The following is a 21,035-nucleotide window of genomic DNA, read 5'->3' as shown; positions in this document are numbered from 1 at the left end:
AGGAATGCCTCACCCACTACAAGCGTGTGAGCAAGTACAACGGCTGGAACGCCACCGCTCAGCTCGACAATGTGGTTCTGTTCCTCACAGACACTGCGCTCGTGTGGTTCGAGAACCATGAAGATACCTTTACAGCGTGGGACAGCTTCGTTACTCACCTCACACAGTGCTTTGGCGATTCCACCACGAAAAGGAAGCGGGCGGAGCAGACATTCCTTCAGCACGCTCAAGTCCCAGGTGAGACTTGCACTACTTACATAGAGGCAATCCTGAAGCTTTGCAGAATGGTCAATACTCGAATGTCCGAAGAGGACAAGGTTGGACACCTCAAAGGCATAGCCGAGGATGTGTACAATTATTTAATAGGAAAGGAGAGTCTCGCCTCGGTCGCCGACCTCATCAGGCATTGCCGCACATTTGAGGCCTTGAAGCTGCGCCGTATCACGCCAAAGTTCGGCAGGTTAGCAAATGTCACAACGGTGGCAAGCGTTGACGAAAATGACAACTACAGCTTTCAATTTGACCTTGCGGCAACTATAAGGCAAATTGTCCGCAAAGAACTTCAATGACACACCAAAGCAGCGGATGTCGAACAGCTTGGCTGCGCTTCCAACCAACCTCAAGAACATGCATCCGCTGTGTCCGCATTGTCTGCCATGCCAGGCGTTGCAGACTGTCGAGTCGATCAGTTGCGACAGCCCTGACGTACCTTTCCCGACGATATGACGCACCATCAACGAACTCGTCGAGCTACCACCGCGAATCAGAATTTGGAAGATTGCATTTATTATTCGCAGCGTCCCAGGGTTGAACCCGAGGCTTACAATGTCGGTTGTGCATCGCCTGTGTGTTACAGCTGTGGCGCCTCAGGACACATTGCTCGTTTCTGTCGCCGGCGCCGACAGACAACAACATATGGCCAACCACCAACTTTGCCTAATTTTGAACGTGACAGTTATGACGACCGTTAGCCGACAGACCCTGATACTGCAAACACCACAGGCGCGCCACCCCGGAATACCTTCCGTCAATATAGTAGAAGGAGTGGCTCGCCAGCTTCAGACCGCAGCCTGACGCCCCCAGCCAGTCGCCAATGCCGTTCATTGTCCCCACGGTGATGTGCTACGTCACCACCGCCATCGGGAAACTAGCCGGCACGGCCGATGGAGGTATGGTCGCCGGACAGTCTGCGTCTCTGCGAAATACTCCTCTGCCTATTATGATGGTGAAGAACAAAGTGCGTGTGTTAATTGATAGTATACCTGCAACAGCATTAGTGGATACTGGTGCTACCGTTTCCGTCATGAGTGTGACTTTCAAGGAGAGGCTGGGTCGGACAGTTATGTTCCCGTAGAATGATGGTGTGACGTTTCGTGGTGTCAGTGGAGAGTGCCTAATTCCCCTTGATATTTGTGTTGCAAGTGTTTTGTTCGGAGGAGAAGACCTTAAAACAGAATTTCTCGTACTACCGCCGTGCACTCATGATGTGATTCTCGAGATTCGACTTTCTTCAGGATTTTATGGTGCATCCGTTAACTGTGGCACAGGTGAAATTACTTTGAATAGCGCACTTCTCGCCACCCTTGCCGACACATCCTTATCAGTGAAAAATTATTGTGTTGTTTTGAACGATTTGCTGCTACCGCCTTGGTCGCTGTCACGTATCCCTGTCAATTTCGCTGCTGCCGTCCTTTCATCGTTTGACGCGCAAGTCCAGCCACTTAGGTCGAGCTCCTCAAAGAAAGATGTACTTGTACCAAGCTCTGTCGTGAGAGTAGTGAATGGTGCTTCAAATTTGTGGGCTTTCAATTGTTCTTGCATCCCTGCTGTTCTCTCGCGTGATATGAAGCTCGCTGAATTTGACGAGAATACTTACAACTCCATTACAGTTCTGAGAGAGGAGGAGCCGCCTCATACTAGCGATCCCCACCGAATACTTCTGAAGAGCAGATCCTACTGATGACCAAGAAGGCGCTGCCTTCACATGAGCGCCACGCTTTCGCACAAGTTTTGTGGGCACATCTTTCCGTGTTCGATTTCACACAAGGCGACAAGCAGGCTTCACTCCCGCATTCTCGTGCTCACCACAGAATTGACACCGGATCCGCGCACCCCATTCGATAAAAGCTTTACTGCGTTTTTTCAACAGAGAGGACAGTTATTGCTGAACAGGTGAAAGACATGCTGCGGAAAAGTGTTGTTCAAGAGTCCTCTAGTCTGTGGGCAGCACCAGTAATCTTAGTAAAGAAGAAGGATGGATCATGGCGGTTTTGCGTTGATTACAGGAAACTGAATGCGGTCACCAAGAAGGATGTGTACCTACTTCCTAGAATTGATGATGTCATCGATTGTTTACATTCCGCTGCCTACTTTTCATCACTAGATTTGAGATCAGGGTATTGGCAGATACCCATGCACCCTGACAATAAGAAGAAAACGGCCTTCGTGACACCAGATGGTCTTTATGAATTTAACGTTATGCCGTTCAGCCATTGTAACACGCCAGCAACATTCGAACGATTCATGGATACTATCCTCCAAGGACTTACATGGGAAATTTGTTCGTGCTACCTCGATGATGTGGTGATTTTTGGCAGCACATTGAGTGAGCATAACAGCCGTCTCAGCCTTGTTCTGGATTGTGTCAAACAAGCCGGCTTGATCCTAAATTCCAAGAAATGTCGTTTCGGGGAAACCGAGGCATAGGTACTTGGGCATCTGGTCGACAAAAACGGTGTGAGGCCAGATCCACGGAAGATTGAGGTAGTCAGCTCCTTTGAAGCACCGAAGTCAGTGCGGGAGTTGATGAGTTTCTTGGGCCTGTGCTCGTATTTTTGTCGCTTCGTCCCAAGATTCGCCAACGTGGTGTACCCCCCAACATGTCTTCTCCAAAAAGCCATCCCTTTCAACTGGACATTGGCTTGCGACGTGTTCCACCAGCTAAAATTTCTACTAACGTCCCGGCCCATATTGCGTCACGTCGATGCATCCGCACCTACGGAAGTGCACGCTGATGCCAGTGGCATCGTCATCGGTGCTGTACTAGAGCAACGACATCAAGGAGCTGAACACGTTGTGGCTTATGCTAGTCGCTCTTTGACTAAGGTGGAACACGATTACACTGTAACCGAACAAGAATGCTTGGCAGCTGTTTTCGGTGTCCACAAATTTCGGCCCTATATCTACGGACGCCTGTTCACTATCGTTACTGACCACCACGCGTTATGCTGGTTGGCGAATCCCCGTGACCCGAGTGGACGACCGGTACGTTGGGCTCTTCGACTGCAGAAGTACGACTTCGTTATCTCCTACAAGTCTCAGTGTCGCCACGCAGATGCAGACTCTCTCTCTCGCCTTCCTCATATGACGACGGAGTGCAACGAAGACAATTTTGATGACTGTTTTGCTCTCATTTCTTCTACATTCCCATACTCAATTACTTTCAAGGCAGAGAAGGAAAATGATATTAGTTTGGAGCATCTATTTGTAGCCGCAACGCGTCCTGGAGCCACCGGTCGATTTTGTGTCCGTGACGGCCTGATTTACAAGACCAATTATTAGGCTAAAGGCGCGCGCTTCCTTCTGGCGGTGCCGCAGAGTCTGCAAGCAGACATACTGAGAACCATGCACGACGATACGACCTCTGGCCACCTAGGATTCATCAGAACTTTGAACCAAATACAGGAGCGTTTTTACTGGTCCAGAATGCGGGACACAGTTAAGCACTACGTCGCCAGTTGCGAACAATGTCAACGCTACAAGCACCCTACGACCGCGTCGCCAGGTCTTCTCCAACCAATGCCGCCACCTCGCCTGCCTGCCATTTGAACAAGTGGGTATCGATCTTCTGGGCCCATTTCCCCGATCATCTAACGATAACCAATGGGTGATTGTATGATTGTATGTGTGTATGGGTATTGTATGTGTATGTGTTATTGTTACGCGGAAACGGCGGCTGTACCATCTTCAACAGCTGCGTCCGTTGCAACGTTTTTGCTTCGATTCATTATTCTTCGACATGGTCCCGCCGTGCCATCATTAGCGATCGCGGTCGTCAGTTCGTTGCGGACGCCGTAGAAGAACTGCTTCGTCTCTGCAGTTCGCAGTTCCATCATTCAACACCTTATCACCCTCAGACAAATGGGCTTGTAGAACGTACGAACGGAACTCTAACTAAAATGCTGGCCATGTACGTATCTTCCGATCACAAGGACTGGGATGACGTACTCGCCTTCATCACCTATGCTTATAATACTGCAAAGCATGAGACGACCGATTACAGTCCTTTTTATCTCCTTTACGCACGTTCACCGCTAAGCTGCATTGACACTATACTATCGTTTGACTTTCACAGCGAGTACTTTGTTGCCAAGACTATTTGTCTTGCCGAAGGAGCCCGGCGTAACGCTCGTTTACGTACTGTGGCATCGCAACACCGATCGAAAAAGTGCCATGACAGCCTACACCAGTCTGTCTCGTACGCTAAAGGAGACTTTGTGTGGTTGTGGACTCCAGAACGTAAATGTGGCTTATGCGAAAAGTTTTTACTCCAGTACACGAGCCCATTCGTCATTGTAGATCGCTTGAATGACTTGACGTACGTGGTGGCACGCTTGACATCCGCTGGTCGTTGGTCTAGCCGGACCCAGTTAGTACATGTTGCCCGTCTGAAGCGATTTCACCCTACGCTTTCCGAGTGATTTGGACTTGCCCAGGGGGCTTCGTCTGGCAACCAGGGATTGCTACGGCATGAGCCTGGTGAGCAGAAGAGGAAGAAGACGTCAGCTGGTGCAGCCTCGGGACGCCATCTTGACTTCACCATCAATCTCGTCCCTCAAATAAAGCCGGTTTAACATTAACCGTAACAATATTGTAGTTCTGGCACGTAAAACACCAGAACTTAACTTTTTTTAAAGACGGTAGAGAAAATGCCAAGCTGCATGGCAACAGGACTGGATAGAAACCAATGAGGCTAATCAATGAACTGGGGGCTATAAATCAAGGACCAACTATAAAAATGCAGTTGAACCTGGATATATTGAACCTACATATAACAAATTATTGTATGTAATGAACAGCTGAAAAATCCCCCTTCAAAATTTTTGTATAAAATTTTTATTCTATATACACTGAATTATCTATATATCGAACTTTTTTATGATCCCCTTCAGAATCGATGTATCTGGGTTCGACTGTAATTGGAACAATTCGTACAGGAGTAACAAATTCTATATAGTTGCCGACACGGTAGGACGAATGTAAATTATAAAGGAAAAAGCATTTAGAACAAACAACAAATCATGCAGGCCAATCAAGATATCATCAGTAGTATACAGGTTAATAATGGAATAGAATATCACAATGGATAACTGCAAAACAGTTTTAGTATATAGGCAGGTGCATATACAATAACCTATTTGTCATAACACAGTCTACAGACATAGATAGAGCAGAAAATCAACCTTTATACTTGACATTCCTGGATATTATTGGTACACAGGGCAACGGAGACAAAGAACTTTTGTGGTCATCCTTGGGAGTGAAGGTTTGGGAGAATCCAACGTAGCACTACTAAAGGAAATACATGTATAGGAAAATAATAAAGTACAAATATTGCAAGAACGACTAACTAGCGATGAGACAGTTGAAGTTCAAAGACACTTACACCCTGGGTTCCTCTTACCCTCTCTGCTTTTTATGATGTACATAATAGGCATGAAAAGCAGGCTTGATTCAAATAAGCTAAGATATATGTAGAAGCTTGTTTATACATAGTGGAGAAAAAAAAGAACGCAAGAAAACACATACTAACCAGGAAACCGTACAATCTCAAGTAAGCAAAAAATATGACAGACTCAACTGTAGTCGACATTTAGTCTACGTAATGTGAAGCATTGCACTAATCATTGCACGAATCATTGCAGCATGAGGCATCATTGAGCTGGTGAGGCTCGGTGGCCAGATATGCATTTTGTTGTTTTTCCCATGGCGTAATGTTTTAAGACGGCGATGGGAAGCCAAAATGAAATTGAGGTAGTGGGTGACGCCAGATGCCATTGGAGCAAAACGTGTTGCTCCCATCCTGCTGCCTCCAGCAGGGAATGGTGACGCGTTTGGGTTATCGCCTATTAAAAGCATGCAGTATGCTTCCTATGGCACCACACCCTGTGAAATAGATGGGTAAGATGCTCATCACAATAGGATAGGCAGCGATAGCTGCGAATGTGGCGTGTGCTGACCCACGGGGAGATTTGCTGGTCCGAGTGTGACGCCAGTGTTTTTACGTGACAGTAGGGCGAGTACTGCGGATTCTCCTGTACATATCAAACAACAAAGAATCACATCAAAACAGAAAAGATTTACAATAATTCAAAGGGCACTGCACTACTGTTCGAAGCCAGATCAGGATGTCTGAAAACAAGATGTTATAAGAGAATGTTTGCCAATGACGACAATACTTGCATAACGTGAGGAGATAGCACTGGAACCATACAGCATATTTTGCTAGAGCGTCACAGTGTCATTCAAGTGGTCAATGAGGATGAAGCGACTCTACCCGAGGCACGAGGTTTCAGGGATAGTATAAAGGAAAGCTTAATGAATCGGCGGTGGAGAAGACTTGGTGGCGGAGACGACTTGGTGGCACAAACGCTGGGAACATAATACATTTTAGGAAAGTTAATTTCTTGCAGGATCAAAGGCTGGTTAACATGAACCTTAGGTCCCAAGACTGAAAATAGGCCCAGTAGAACTCTAAAGGTGATGAGCTTGGTGACATTCTCCACACCACAATTTCAAAGGGGACGCTCATAATATCCATCCAGCCATCTTACAGGTGTGACAAACCATGGTAGCAGCACCACCAATGAATGCACCGGAGTTACCCATTGTGCAGCCTTCCCCAGCATGGTGCGTACATTTCCATGTGTTTGCCTACATCCACACACATTTATATGCCATCAACAGTCACGAGAACAGCCAGATTCCGGCATGTGTGCATCGAAGAGTTCTTCAGAGGCTTAAATGTCCACAAAAGGGTAAACCTATGACGTAGCGGCCATGTTTTCGGTGTGCAAGAGATTGAAGTCCTGAAGGGAACGTGCCTGCAACATACAAATGTCAACAGAAGTGTACACTGTCACTATCTAGTTTCCAAGTGCCCTTTTTCATCAACACAAAGGTGAATTTGGAAGAGCATTGCTTTCTCGTTGGTTTTTCGATTCACGATCCTATTAACAGCTGCTTTAATATATACATACACAAACAGCGCACAGCTGTTACACTTAACACGGCATCCTGCCACTCCTATAAACGTTTATGCTACGCACATAATCTTTGAACATGCATTAAAATTGCCATTTCACCTTAATGTAAAAATCACACTGGCTGGTTAAATAAAGAAACTAGGCAAAGCGAGAAAAATGTATACAGGTTCCCTGGATTGTTTCCATTGCATTTGGCCCTAACCCTATCGCTTTCGTTTGTATTCCAGAGTGCTTGTTTCTTTTTCGTAAAGTGCATCGGGCAAACCTCCCACATAGATACTTAGAGCTGTTAGAAACAAGATATATATAGCAAACATCTTAAACAAATATGGCATGCCCGAAGGTAAGCGAGGCAAAGGTTAAGCAAAGAAGCATTGCTGATGGCGAGAGCCAGGAGACAAAAGTGCAGTCGAAAAAAATTCAACCAATGGGATGTAAAGAGAACCAAATGCAATATGGCACATTGTGATCACGTTCGAAGCACGCACATGCATGCATCAACAAATGTGCACATAATGCTGCACACACTGTGTATCCTCCACTGCTCTAGCTTGTCACAGGGGTCTTTACACACCAAATACACGAGAAGAAAACTCGATCCTGTCCGATTCCTTTTTAAAATAAGTGTTAGCATTTCCAAGGTCTAAGGAAATGAGTCTAAAGAAATACTAGAATGTATGTGGGTGCTATCAACTCTCCGTTCAAGTTTTGCACGATAGTCTTTTCGCTATGCAACCTTACAAGAGCGACGTCCGAGCATGGCTTCATCCTCTAACCACATGCTTGCAGTAAACTAGTATTCCAGATGCTGCAGCCCCATGGTTACATGCCAGAGACAACGAATGGGGTAGCAAATGAAGCTAAAATGATGCTTGCCAAGGTCATTGCACACGGTGGCAAGCACACCAGTTTTTCAAAGCAGATACCAATTTATTGAAACTTTCATGGCATATGGGCCACATTTAAGAAAATTAGGCCGAAATTTATGAAAAAGGGTGCAGTGCTTATATGAGAATATGTAATAATAGCCAAGCATATCACCTGCAAGATGTCTGTGAACACGTGTCTCTGGGTTGGCGCATGATGGATGCGGATGGAGCCTCCTGCCACCTCCCAGCCATTGAGGACAAGGTCGTAGTGCTGACCCCTGACCTGCGTGATGATAGTCATGCTAAGTACATATCACACATACACACTTTCCTGTCTTAATCATCATACATGGTACACCATCCAGCCTGATGCAGTGACCTTGGAAGGCTCTTTTCTCTGCAATGCAGCATTGACATGTTTGCGTTTCGAGGAAATTTCCAAATCCCCCTTTTTGGTGACCTAGCAGGAGGAGGAGGAGGAGGAATAAACTTTATTTGTGCACAGCAGATTTGAGACCTAGGCCTCTCTACCTAGATGACGGCCTCGAGCTCTTGGGCCCTGGCGGCATCTTCGGCCTGCTGCATTGCCTTGAGTTGGTCTTCCAGTGCACGGTTGAGCAACACGGTCTCCCACTGCTCCCTGATCTTATTTATTTTATTCTGTGTGAGTGTACGAGGACAAACCCACACCATATGTTGTAGGTCCGCCCTTTCTTGACAGAATCTACATCTATCCGTGTAAAGGTCTGGGTAGTAGCGGTGGTAGGCCACCGGGTTCGGATATGCATCTGTTTGTAAGAGGCGCCATGCCGTCGCTTACCGTCTACTTAACGAGGAGTGTGCCGGGGGGAAAATGGGCCCTTCCCAATTTATAGTGTTTGGTGATCTCTTTAAAGCTGGTCACCCGGTCTCTCTCCGTTCCCAGTATTTGTTGCGTGTCACCAGCTCGGCCTGTCAGTTCTCGAGCAAGATTGTGCGCTATTTCGTTCCCGGGAAGGGAGGAGTGTGCGGGCGCCCATATAATGTGAATGTCGCGATCTTCACGAAAGTTGTTTAAAATTCTCAGTGCTTCTGGCGAGATTCTTCCTTTTGCATAATTCTTGACGGCTGTTTTGCAGTCGCTTACTACGATGTTAGCTTCCGTGGAGGCTATTGCCAGTGCTAAGGCAGCTTCCTCCGCCACCTCCGCCTTCCATGTTTTTACCATTCCGCTAACTCTGCAGTCATCCTCTAGACTCGCAGCAACTATCGACATACTCTGTCCATTTGCGTACTTTGCCGCGTCCACATAGACCACGTCCCTGGCACTACGGAATATTTTGTGGAGAGCTCTCGCTCTTGCGTTTCTTCGATCTTGGTGAAACTACGGGTGCATATTTCTGGGGATTGGGGGTATTGATAGATGTTCCCTTATTTTCCCTGGGATGTCTCTCCGTACTCCGTGGTGTGCTTCGTAGGTTATTCCGATGTCATCTAAGATGTGTCTCCCCGTAAAACTCCGTGTAAGCCTTTCATACAGCGCTACTCTCTGGGCCTCAATAAGTTCGTCTAATGTGTTGTGCACGCCAAGTGCCAAGAATTTCTCGTTTGACATATTTGCCAGAAGTCCCAAGGCTTGCTTATACGCCCTTCTAATAATGCAGTCTATCTTGGCTTTCTCCGCAGCGTAGAGCTTGAGGTAAGGAACCACGTATACAATACGACTGATTACGAATGTTTCTATTAATCAGATGAGATTGCGCTCTTTCATGCCATAGTGCCTGTTGGATATCTGCTTTATTAGTCTGTTTGTTTGCTGAACACTATTGTCAAGTAGTCTAATGGTTTCTTTGTTATGGCCATTTTCGGATATGCGGAGTCCCAGTATTCTCAGGCTCTCCACTATCGGTATCGTGGTGCCTTCTACTGTGGCCACAATGCCCGGCCTTTTCCTAATGCTTTTTTGACCCCGGCATGTGGGTCTACAGAGCAGAAGTTCTGATTTTTGCGAGGAGCATCTCAGTCCTTGTCGTTGATGTAGTCTTCCACCGTGTTTACTGCTGTTTGAAGGATCTCTTCCACATGCCCATCGCTTCCACCCGCCACCCAAAGGGTGATGTCGTCCGCGTATAGGATATGTCCGAGTCCTATCTATCCAAGTCTCGCAGGAAGACCGATCATTGCCACGTTGAATAGAAAGAGAGATAGGACTGAACCCTGCGGGGTACCCCTATTACCTAGTTTGTCCCGTCTGATTTGGATTCTCCAATTGAAATCTTTGCGGTACGATCTGTCAAGAAGTCTGACGTACGCGTATGTTTTACGTCCTACATCCAGCTTTTGGAGTATCAAAAGTATCAAAAGATTAAAAAAAAGTGTCTTGTGTCAAAGCTGATTATAAGTACATTTTCTTGATCGGTTCATCTATAATAAACACATCTCTTGCATAGAGTTCATGGATGTGCTTTTTGGTGTATTTTGGTGTAAAATTCACAAATGAAACTACATTTTAACCACGCAGCGAAATTGGTGCAAGATGGAGGATCCTATATACATGCGGGCTATTGTACAAAGCTGCTTTCTCTGTTACAGCTTGTCTTATCAATAAATCGGTTACATGCAATTGATTACTGAAAAAAATAATTGAATTAGAGTGAGCGTTATAAGGAAAACAAGGTAATCATTAAATTACAGAATGACCAAAATATATAATTTATTAAAAGTGATTAATTATGTGTAATTAATTATGAACAAGTCTGATGGATGCCAACTTATGATGGCAATGATGATGACTAGGTTGGCCAGACAGTAGGCTGTTGCTAACGCAGTTTTTGTTTCGTATCAGACTGCACCGGCCAAGCTATTTTCGGACAAATTCTTTTTGGAAGGAAAAGCATGTATAATTGGTTTAATACTGTATTAATTCATTGTAAGCTACTGTTCTCATTTTAATATGTTTTGGTGCACGCCAATACAGACCTTTTCTACAGGACATGACACGTGTTCAACGCATTCACTGTACATTAAGCGCTGCCAAGACAGATGCTGCTGCATTTCAATGGAGGCAACATGCAAAAATGCCTGCGTGCCATGCACTGGGTGCCCCTTAAGCCCCAGGTGGTCAAAATTAAACCGGAGTCCCCACTACGGCATGTCTCATAATAATGTGAACATTTTGGCACGTAAAACCCCAGAGAGCGTAAACTTTTATTTCAAATCAACAAGATTTGAGTCCGGCGTCTTTTTAGTGGGTCTGGGCGCCCGCCGCGAACGTGGTTCTGAGACCTTGTCTCGAAGCGGCTTCCTCGGCTCGTTGGACGGCCCAGAGTTGTGCTGTCAGGTCAGAGCTGAGCAGTGCGGTCATCTAGCGTGACCGGAGGCTGGCGGTGGAAGAGACGGAGGGGTCGGCACTGCCTGACTTGTTTGTTAGGTCCCGACACTCCCATAACATGTGATTTAGTGTGGCAACCTCGCCACACGACGTGCATGAGTCTGGGGTTTCTGTAAGAGTCTGTTTGTATTTGTCTGAAGTGTACTGCTTGCGTCCTGTCTAACCTAGCGTGAGGGAATGGGTATATGCGTCTTTGTAATTGGTAGTGTGCCGCGATGTCGTGAAAACTGGTCATACGATCCTCCCATGCCCAGACGTTTGCAGTACCCCGCGGGGGCTCTTCCTCCGATGCTGCTCGGTGAGTCAGGCCTCGAGCAACGCCGTGAGCCGCTTCGTTGGGGGTGCTCACTCCAGTGTGTGCCGGGATCCATAGCAAATGCCTTCGGTTATCAACGTCGGCTTCTCCCTGGTGTATGGGATGTCGCTGGAGTATCTGATACGCCTCTCGCGAGATGCGCTCATTTGCAAAATTGCGAATTGCCGTTTGCGAGTCGCAGATCACGTATGTAGCTTTGGTTTGTGTGAGGGCCAGTGCTATGGCCGCTTCCTCTGCCGCTTCGGCATGTGCCATGTTCACGGTGACGCTCGTGAGGTGGTTGCCTCGGTGGCTAGTGACTGCCGCCACGAAACTCTTCCTGTCTCGATAGCGGGCTGCGTCGGTGAAGACCGCCTCCTTGTCGTTAGAGTAACGTTTGGTCATGTGTTTTGCCCTGGCTTTACGCCTCCCTGTGTGGTGTTGGGGGTGCATGTTGCGAGGCAATGGGGGTACGTATAGTTGCTCGCGTATGGGTCTTGGAATGTCTACTTTGACGCCGTGTTGTGAGTGGTACGTGATGCCAAGATTTTCAAGCACGTGTTATATTATATATCGTTATATAATTAAGTGAGTGTTCATGCATTTCACCCTCGTTTAAATGTGGCCACTGCGACTCGGATCCAACCCACGAGCTCAAGCTCAGCAGCGCAATGCCACAGCCACTAAGCTACTGCAGTGGAGGAAGCTATGCCTGTCACTATGGAGGCTGTGAACCAACCTGCACTGAATCTCCGACCGTTCTGTCTAAGGCACAGAAACTGAGAGCGTGTGCACAAAAGCATGCATGCACTGTATACCCAATTACAGCCAGTCACCTATCTAAACATACTCTTCTCCTTATCGCAACGCTAGCTTACTAACAGGACAATTGGCCCAGCTAATGGCAGCAGTCACTTTGGAAATCAATGTACGTGTGCCCAGTTTGCATGTTCACAAGATGGAAAACATAGATGTGACTTCTACGATAAAGTTGCAAGCAAAAGACAAGCACCAGCACATGAATTTCACACTCTTGGGTTTATTTTAACAATGGATGGTGCTGCCATTTGTTGGCAGCCATACGAACAGGGCAGAGAATGGATTTCACTGGATGGATGAATGGGGTCTGACATGCCAAAGAGAGAGAGATACAAGCTTTAATGATAGGCTGGAGATGCATTATGCCACAGCAAAACAAGGGCTCTATGAGGGACAGAAGCTGCACTAGAGGGCTCCCGATCAATTTTGACTGCCTGGCGGTGATGAATGTGCACCGAAATCTAAGTGTTACAGGAGCGTTCGTGAATTCTAAGGCCATTTGAATGCAACCACTGCAGCCAGGAATCAAAACTGGAACCTTGAGCTTAGCAGCAGAATGCCACAGCCACGGAACCACCCAGGGGGATTTCCCACAGAAAGGCAAGTGTATCAGAGAATAAGGAAAAGGATCAATTGCCTCATGGTGGCAACTCCTTTTCTTCGTGAGATATTAAGGAACTTCATGCAGTACTTGAGCTAGTGAAAAATTAGAATAAAATGAGCTGAATTTTCATTTTCTTTGCAGGGTTAGAGTGCTTTTCCAGGCTAACAGGTGCAGCTTGATCAGACCTAGTGCAAAGCCTAAGAATACAGCAACTGAAAGGACACTTAGCTGCAAAGCAATGAAACAACTTCAAGCACTGCCTCCACTTCCCCTCCCCTTTCATTATTTGGTGAATAACACCCACAGTTTAAGTCTACAAACATTGCATTCTACCAGTATTAAGTTATAGGGCTGAAACTTGCAGGACAGCAATATAAAAACTTGAGAAGAAACTCGGGACTGTACAAGCAGCGAGGGAGTTGGAAATGAAAAGCATAATGTTAAGAGGCAGGAGGACAGCCGGTAGTTGACGTTCAAGAGGGAGAAACTGAGATGGAAAGGTCATACAATGTGCAGAGCCAACAACTGCTTGTCTGTAAGAGTAGCATAACCGGTGCTACTGCTACCTTCGGTTTGCCGATGACATTGTTCTATTCAGCAACAATGCAGACGAGTTGCAACAAATGATTCAGGACCTTAACAGGGAGAGTGTAAGAGTGGGACTGAAGATTGATATGCAGAAGCCAAAGATAATCATGAATAACCGGGCAAGGGAACAAGAGTTCAAGATCACAAGTCAGCCTCTAGAGTCTGTGGAGGAGTACGTTTACCTAGGTCAACTAATCACAGGGAAACCTGATCATGAGAAGGAAATTCACAGAAGAATAAAAATGGGTGGGATCGCATACGCCAGACATCGTGAGCTCCTGAATAGGAGCTTACCGTTATCATTGAAAAGGAAAGCGTGCAATCAGTGCACTTTACCGGTGCTGACATAAGGCGCAGAGACTGGGAGACTGACAAAGAAGCTTGAGAACAAGTTAAGGACCGCGCAAAGAGTGATGGAACGAAGAATGCTAGGCATAATGTTACGAGGCAGAAAGAGCGGTTTGGATCAGAGAGCAAATGGGTATAGACAATATTCTAATAGACATTAAGAGACATAAATGGCGCTGGGCAGGTCATGTAATGGCAGATTAGATAACCGTTGGACCATTAGGGTAACAGAAAGGGTACCAAGAGAAGGGAAGCGCAGTAGAGGACGGCAGAAGACTAGATGGAGTGACAAAATTAGGAAATGTGCAGGTGCTATTTGGAATCGGTTGGTACAGGACAGGGGTAATTGGAGATTGCAGGGAGAGGCCTTCGTCCTGCAGTGGACATGAATAGGTTGATGATGATGATGATTAATAGGTGCCATGGGAAGAGAAATACAGTAAAGGATTAAGAGAAGATGGTTAGGGGAGATTAGAAGGTCCACCTAGGACTGTCACCTCACACTATACAGGTGTAATTGGAGATTGTTGGCAGGGGCCTTTGTCCTGCAGTGGTCACAACGAGGGCCATGACGATTAGAGTAATAGGTTTAAAATACAGCAAAAAATAACCTAGATAAACTAAAGTTGCCCGTGCTGAACAATGTTCTCTAGTTATTCATGTTCTTCACCTTCCCATTTCCTTCTTCACAGTCACACACGTACACAGACAGCTCAATTTCTTCAACATATCTGCCAACAGCCTCTGGCTATGAATCCATGTTATTTGTGAAAATTTGCTAAACAGGGAGAAACACAAATGAAAGGTAAACATCAGAATCAAAGAAAAAAAGCCCTAGCAGGCTTGTGTGACCTCACAAAATTAAAATGCATATTCAGTAGGGGTGTACAAATAATCAAATAATTCAATTTTCAAATCGAATATCTAATATTCAATTTCTCAAATATTCAATTTTTCGTATGTCAGTCCTTCAGTGAATGACCTAGCTGTGGTCGGTGCCTTGAAGCGCACAGCGTTCGCACAGCACGCGATCTTTACCGGCACAAGGTTTGACCAGATTGACTGAACTGATCGAAACGATTAACGCTATGCGAACACAGGGAACAAAAAAGCAGTGTGTGTGGAAAGTACAGAAGCATGTGTGCAGGCTGATCGACCACAGACTCAAATGCCACTTCAACGGCTGTCAATCTAATCCATAAGCGTTAACGATCACTGATAAGCCACTGTTAGGAATATATTAGCGACAAGTTTTCATGAAGGTTTACGGCACGTTATTATATCGGCCAGTGGTGAATTTTCATCACAGCCATGCCATTAGCCACACTATCTAGCCCATTAGGCCTAATCACAGCTGCATCGTTGGGTATTGCCGACTAAACTTGTGCTTACCGTACCAACACAGATCTATTCACAGCAGTCGCATGACCCTCAGAATGCCAACAAACCACCTCACCAACAAAAGTTAGTGCACGAGACGACTGTTTCATGTTCACGGCCACCATCTTTGCAAAATACCGTAGAGTGGTACCTCGTTACCAATGTCATTTGTAGGCGCACAACGGTCTCTTTTCGTAGCTTCGAGCAACCCGTAACAAGATTAGCTTTGGCTTTACATGGCAGGCTAAGAAAATATCATGTGACAGCGCACTGACTTCCAGCTGCAGGTGCATTTACACAGATGGCAGACAGACGTACGTGGAAGAAAAAGAAAAAGGGGGGGAAGGTTGTGCGAACTTGCTGTGGGCCATTCAATTTGCGAACTCTTTACCGCCGGCGCTGACACCTGGCTGCAGAAGTTATTGAGGCACCATACAAAAGTACAATTCTGCAAAGCACCTAGGAGCTGCATATCTATCACTGGCTCTCTGATCCTAAGTTCTACAGCCATTCTCTAGTAAAGATGACTTGGGAGGCTGCTGACACTCAGAGCCTTCATTCAGTAACATGGCAAATTCTACCAAAAGAAAAAAAAATGCCTCGCTGATTGTACTGGAGATTGCTATCAATCGGGCAGCCTGCGGGTACAGGCTGCCTGAATGTACACTGGAACTATATTCATGCCCACACAGAGTTCTGCACGTCACTTGGTTTGAAACTTAGGCAGCATGCTCTTTGTAGAGCAGCAGCAGCAAAGAATGCCCTATAAGTAGAAAAGGAGGGGGGGGGGGGGAAGCACACCAGACCAGAGGCCACATGTACAAGAAGCCCCACATCACAAAACATGCCAAAGACTACAAATTTGGTGCCTTTTAGAGAACTGAAGAGAAGGTGAAGCTTTGAGAGCCGTTTTCTCAAAACTGTTTTTCTGCCTTTCTGCTCAGATTATGGATTTCTTTGTTACCGTTTAACATATTTTCACTCCATCCTTTTTCTGTCACGTTCTTGGGCTACAGTGCAGGTTGTGACATTCTCGCTTTCTTATCTTGACCCTTTGTAAGTTTACGATATGGCTATTCGTCTACCCCGAAAGTGCGCTTGATGCGAAGGTAGCATAAAATATAGCACTCCAAGAAATTTGTGTTGCGAAAAAAAAAAAAGCAAGAATGTCACGACCTTCAGCACGCACTTGGCTATGCAGTCAATACTTAACACGCCTTCTATCACATTTTTTTAACTTCCCCAGGCTCTCCAGAAAGTTAGAGGGAGAAAAATTCTGCTCAATTTATTTGTATAAAATGTCCTCAAGATATCACTCTGAAACATTTAGGGAAGCATCAGGGAGACATTCTAAACATTTGTGTTAATTTTCATCAATATCAATGAAGAAATAAGGAAGTTGATTTTCAAAGCCACGTCACCCCTTAAGTGAATGCATTTAAGAGCTCCCCATAAAGCGCATAATTTATTAGGTTTTAAAATTGTGCATCGCTGCCAATCGCAGCAGCACCGCTCCCCTGAGTTTTCAGCTGCCACCTTACAATTTGCGTAGTCAGCCCAACTGACGTCAGTTGGGCAAGCTGTCTGATTGGCTTCCCAGGATGAGTCATTGATAATTTTTTCAACTTTATGGTGCGCAAATGTTGTTTGTATTAGTAGTTGGAATTGTAGGAAGAGTGGCCAGAGAAGAGCGGCCTTATGATCTTTTCTGCTTCGTTGTGCAAATTATGGCTCTTTACAACGTGGCTGTCTCCCGGTGGGACAACTGTCGTCACAACTATGTCATCGACTTTGTTCATGGTGGATCTTGTTAATGGCAGTACTTTGTACCAAAATGTAGCCCCGACTGCCTTCCTTGGGATTCACGAGAGGGCATCATCATTGATGACAACGGCTCCTGCCACACATATGAAAGCCTGGAAATCATCGTGCTCCTTCAGTGGCCAGGGAAGAGCGGCAAACATGCTGTTGCCTTACAATGCTTTCTGCTTCATTGTGCAGGTTAGTAGATACCTGCCTTTGCATGCTAGACATCCTAACAATCATTCTTTGCTACTCTTTCCCAGCCCACTTGCTTTGTTTGACAATGCCAGCAAATTTGTATATGTAGTCAAGTTAGATCATGACGAGGGCTAGGTGGTTCATATTTAGAACTGAGGTGGAAGAGTGCGAATAAAACAAGGGCATGAAAAAACAAATACCACATACAAGCGCTGTTTGTGGACAGTGCTTGTCTGTGGTGTTTATTTCCTTGTGTCCTTGTTTTATTCACGCTGTTTAACCTTAGTCAAGTTACTTCTTCTGTCTGGAGATGTAGAATTGAAGCCCGGTCCTAAGGACGGCCAGAATGGCAACGTCCTCACCGTAATTACTGCTCCGTCAACTAAGTTGAATGCTCGTCACGCTGAGCTGATCGACATGCTTACACTCCTGAAAAATAACCAAGAGTAACTGGAGAAAAAGATATCCGACTTGGCTACCCGTCTTGCTGCTGTTGAGTCCCTTGTTAAGTCCTTAGACGCATCCCAAGGTATTATGAATCTGCCGGGTATTATCAACGAAGCCGTCAACGACCACGCTGCTGCTTTGACTTCACATTTCGATGAGCTCGAGGACAGATCGCGTCGGGACAGCCTTATTTCCTATGGCCTTGCAGAAAACCCATCTGAAACACAGACAAAATCTGAACATCATGTACGCGATGTCCTTTCTAGAACTTTAAATCTTAATTTCTCTGACGATGGTATCTCACGTGCTCAGAGATTAGGCCAATACAATGCTAAATGACCACGACCAATTATTGTTAAATTCACTTCATGAAGCATAAGGGAAAATATAATTTCTCAATGCTCTAAATTCTGTGGCTCTAGCGTCTCTGTTGGCAAAGATTTTTCCGTGACTATGCATCAATCGCGTAAAAAGCTAGTTGAATTCGGAAACGCTAGCGGCCAACAATTCATGCTTCATTTCAATAAACTGTATTTTAACAAGAAGTGTTATGTATACTGTCATGTTGCCTGGCAAGTACGTGAAATGAACCCTTCCGATAGGAGGACTGCCAACAATATTAACATATCCATTATCACTTCAAGCAATTCTCATACACCACAGTTATACCTACCCCATGGTACTAAAGAAAGATCGGTTTCCGCCCTGTATTCCAACATACGCAGCCAGCGTATGTAATAAGCATGATCAGCTGTCCGCAGTTATTGACACATGTGAAGCTGATATTGTGGTGCCAACCGAGACAAGGAGACATGGCTTTCAAGTAAAATTACTGACCGCTAAATATTGGCATGTCAAAGTAGTGACAAATTCTTTCGATATGATCGTGACCCGTACACTGGCGGTGGTGTACCGATAGCTGTTCGTGACAGGATTATCTGCAGCAACATAGCACTTTCGTCGCCTCTTTGTATTTTTATTTATTTATTTATTTGAACATACTATCAGCCCTTTACAGGGCCAAGATAGGAATGAGTACAATAACGTATTACATACTGTACAACAACAAGCACTAAACACACAGCAGTGCATATGATCAGGTATACACAAACAATATTAAGAACAATTCGTGACCCTTAGTGCAGCAGCTTGTGGTACTTAGTACAGCACTATAGGGTAATAAAAACTGAAATCACCAGCAAACTAGGAAGAGTATTCTTGAAGTTGGGACCGAAACTGCTCGCAGTCTCTCGCGCTTATCATTCTCTCCGGCAGTTTATTCCATTCTCTCGCAGTTTGCAAAAAGAACGAATATTTAAAACAATCCTTAGAAAATCTATCTTCTTTCACGTGCTTTGAATGTTTATTCCTTACTACCCGTGACGTTGTCTCGGTTATGTAGCGTTCCTTGTTTACCAGCACCATCTGATTCATAATGCTGTAAAAAAGGCTCAGCCTTTTGTGTTTCCTTCGCATTTTAAGCAATGGAAGGTTTGCCTTTTCATAAAGCGGTGACACCGAGTCTCGTCTTCGATATTTGGAAAAAATGAAGCGCAAGGCACGCCGTTGCACACCTTCTAATTTTAGTGTGTTCTTTTGGTCGTAAGGATCCCAGACTTCACATGCATATTCCATTATAGGACGCACTAGCATTTTATATACAATAAGCTTGGATTCTGCGGATGCTTGTTTGAAAGTCCGCCGAATAAATCCTAATCTTTGATTTGCCTTGCCTACTATATTGTCAATGTGGGTAGTCCAACTCATATTTGCAGTCAAAGTTACACCCAAGTACTTGTATTCTGTCACTCGAGTTAGTGGGGTACCCGATAGGGAGTAGTTGAACTGTAATGGGGCGTGTTTGTGCGATATTGTCATGCATACAGTTTTATCCAAGTTCAGTGACATTTGCCATTTTCTACACCATTCATGTATTTGATATAAGTAAGAATTAAGTTTAAGTTGGTCATGTGCGGAGGTTACTTCAGTGAAAATAACGCAATCATCTGCAAATAATTTGACTTGTATCGATGGGTCTGCTATCAGATCATTGATATATATTAGGAATAGCAGGGGTCCCAGCACAGAGCCCTGCGGCACTCCGGAGACGACCTCACATATTGTAGACTGGCTTTCTTTAACACTAACGAACTGTCAGCGATTCTTTAGAAAAGCTTCGATCCATTGGACGACTTTGGAGTTACCTAACACGACTCTTAACTTCAATAATAATTTCGTGTGACTAACCGTATCGAATGCCTTTCTAAAGTCTAGATAAATGATATCTACTTGCCCTCTTCGATCTAGCACTTCACAGATGAAATGCACTGTTTCCACAAGTTGGGTCACTGTCGAGAGGCCGCTACGAAAACCATGCTGAGACTCACTGAAGAAATTTTCGCGTGTCAGAAATTCTCTGATGTGTTTGGAGACAACGTGTTCAAGAATCTTACATGGTGTTGACGTTAGTGCAATAGGTCTGTAGTTGGAAACACATTTGAGATCTCCGCCTTTTGGTATTGGGATTATTTTACTTAATTTCCAATCGTCAGGCAGGCTCTTGAATTAGTATGCACACATATACACGCCGGGAACAAGGACTTCATTTTTTGTGCGTTACCACTCGCCCACTTCATGAATGAATGAATGTTTGATTTATAATGGCGCAAGGGCCAAGTATGGCCAAAGAGCGCCATGTCCATGCGCCAACTTCATGTAACACATTTTGTTCAGACTGTCATGATGTGCTCAGCGGTGTAACCGTAAAATTTCCCTCATATCCATTATTGATCTTAGGTGACTTTAACTACCCTACTATTAATTGGTGTACTGATTCTCCCTCAGTAGTTAATTGTTCGACCGAGTGCTTATCTTTTTATCAATAGTTGTTTGGACTTTAACTTAACACAGTTCCCGCTTAAACCAACTCGGCGCACAACACATTCTGCTAATATCTTGGATGTAATCCTCATAACAGCACCGGACCTTATTTCCACTATAACTTACTTGCCAGGTCTAAGTGATAATTGTATAATGGAGTTTGGCTTAC

The 21,035-nt window shown here is 45.2% G+C and overlaps 1 protein-coding gene across 5 annotated transcripts in view; it reads right to left on the bottom strand.

Annotated features, from left to right (window-relative positions):
• The window catches only part of AspRS-m (aspartyl-tRNA synthetase, mitochondrial), a 319,354-nt gene that overhangs the window by 14,144 nt on the left and 284,175 nt on the right, over positions 1–21,035 (bottom strand). For all 5 annotated transcript variants that reach the window (XM_070528489.1, XM_070528486.1, XM_070528485.1 and 2 more), the window contains one exon: positions 8,307–8,417. In XM_070528489.1, the coding sequence (XP_070384590.1) occupies positions 8,307–8,417 (111 nt within the window). The remainder of the gene's footprint in view (positions 1–8,306; positions 8,418–21,035) is intronic.

Source organism: Dermacentor albipictus, unplaced genomic scaffold (assembly GCF_038994185.2).
Source record: "Dermacentor albipictus isolate Rhodes 1998 colony unplaced genomic scaffold, USDA_Dalb.pri_finalv2 scaffold_12, whole genome shotgun sequence".
NCBI classification, from domain to species: Eukaryota; Metazoa; Arthropoda; class Arachnida; order Ixodida; family Ixodidae; genus Dermacentor; species Dermacentor albipictus.
This window is presented reverse-complemented; position numbering and strand designations above follow the sequence as displayed.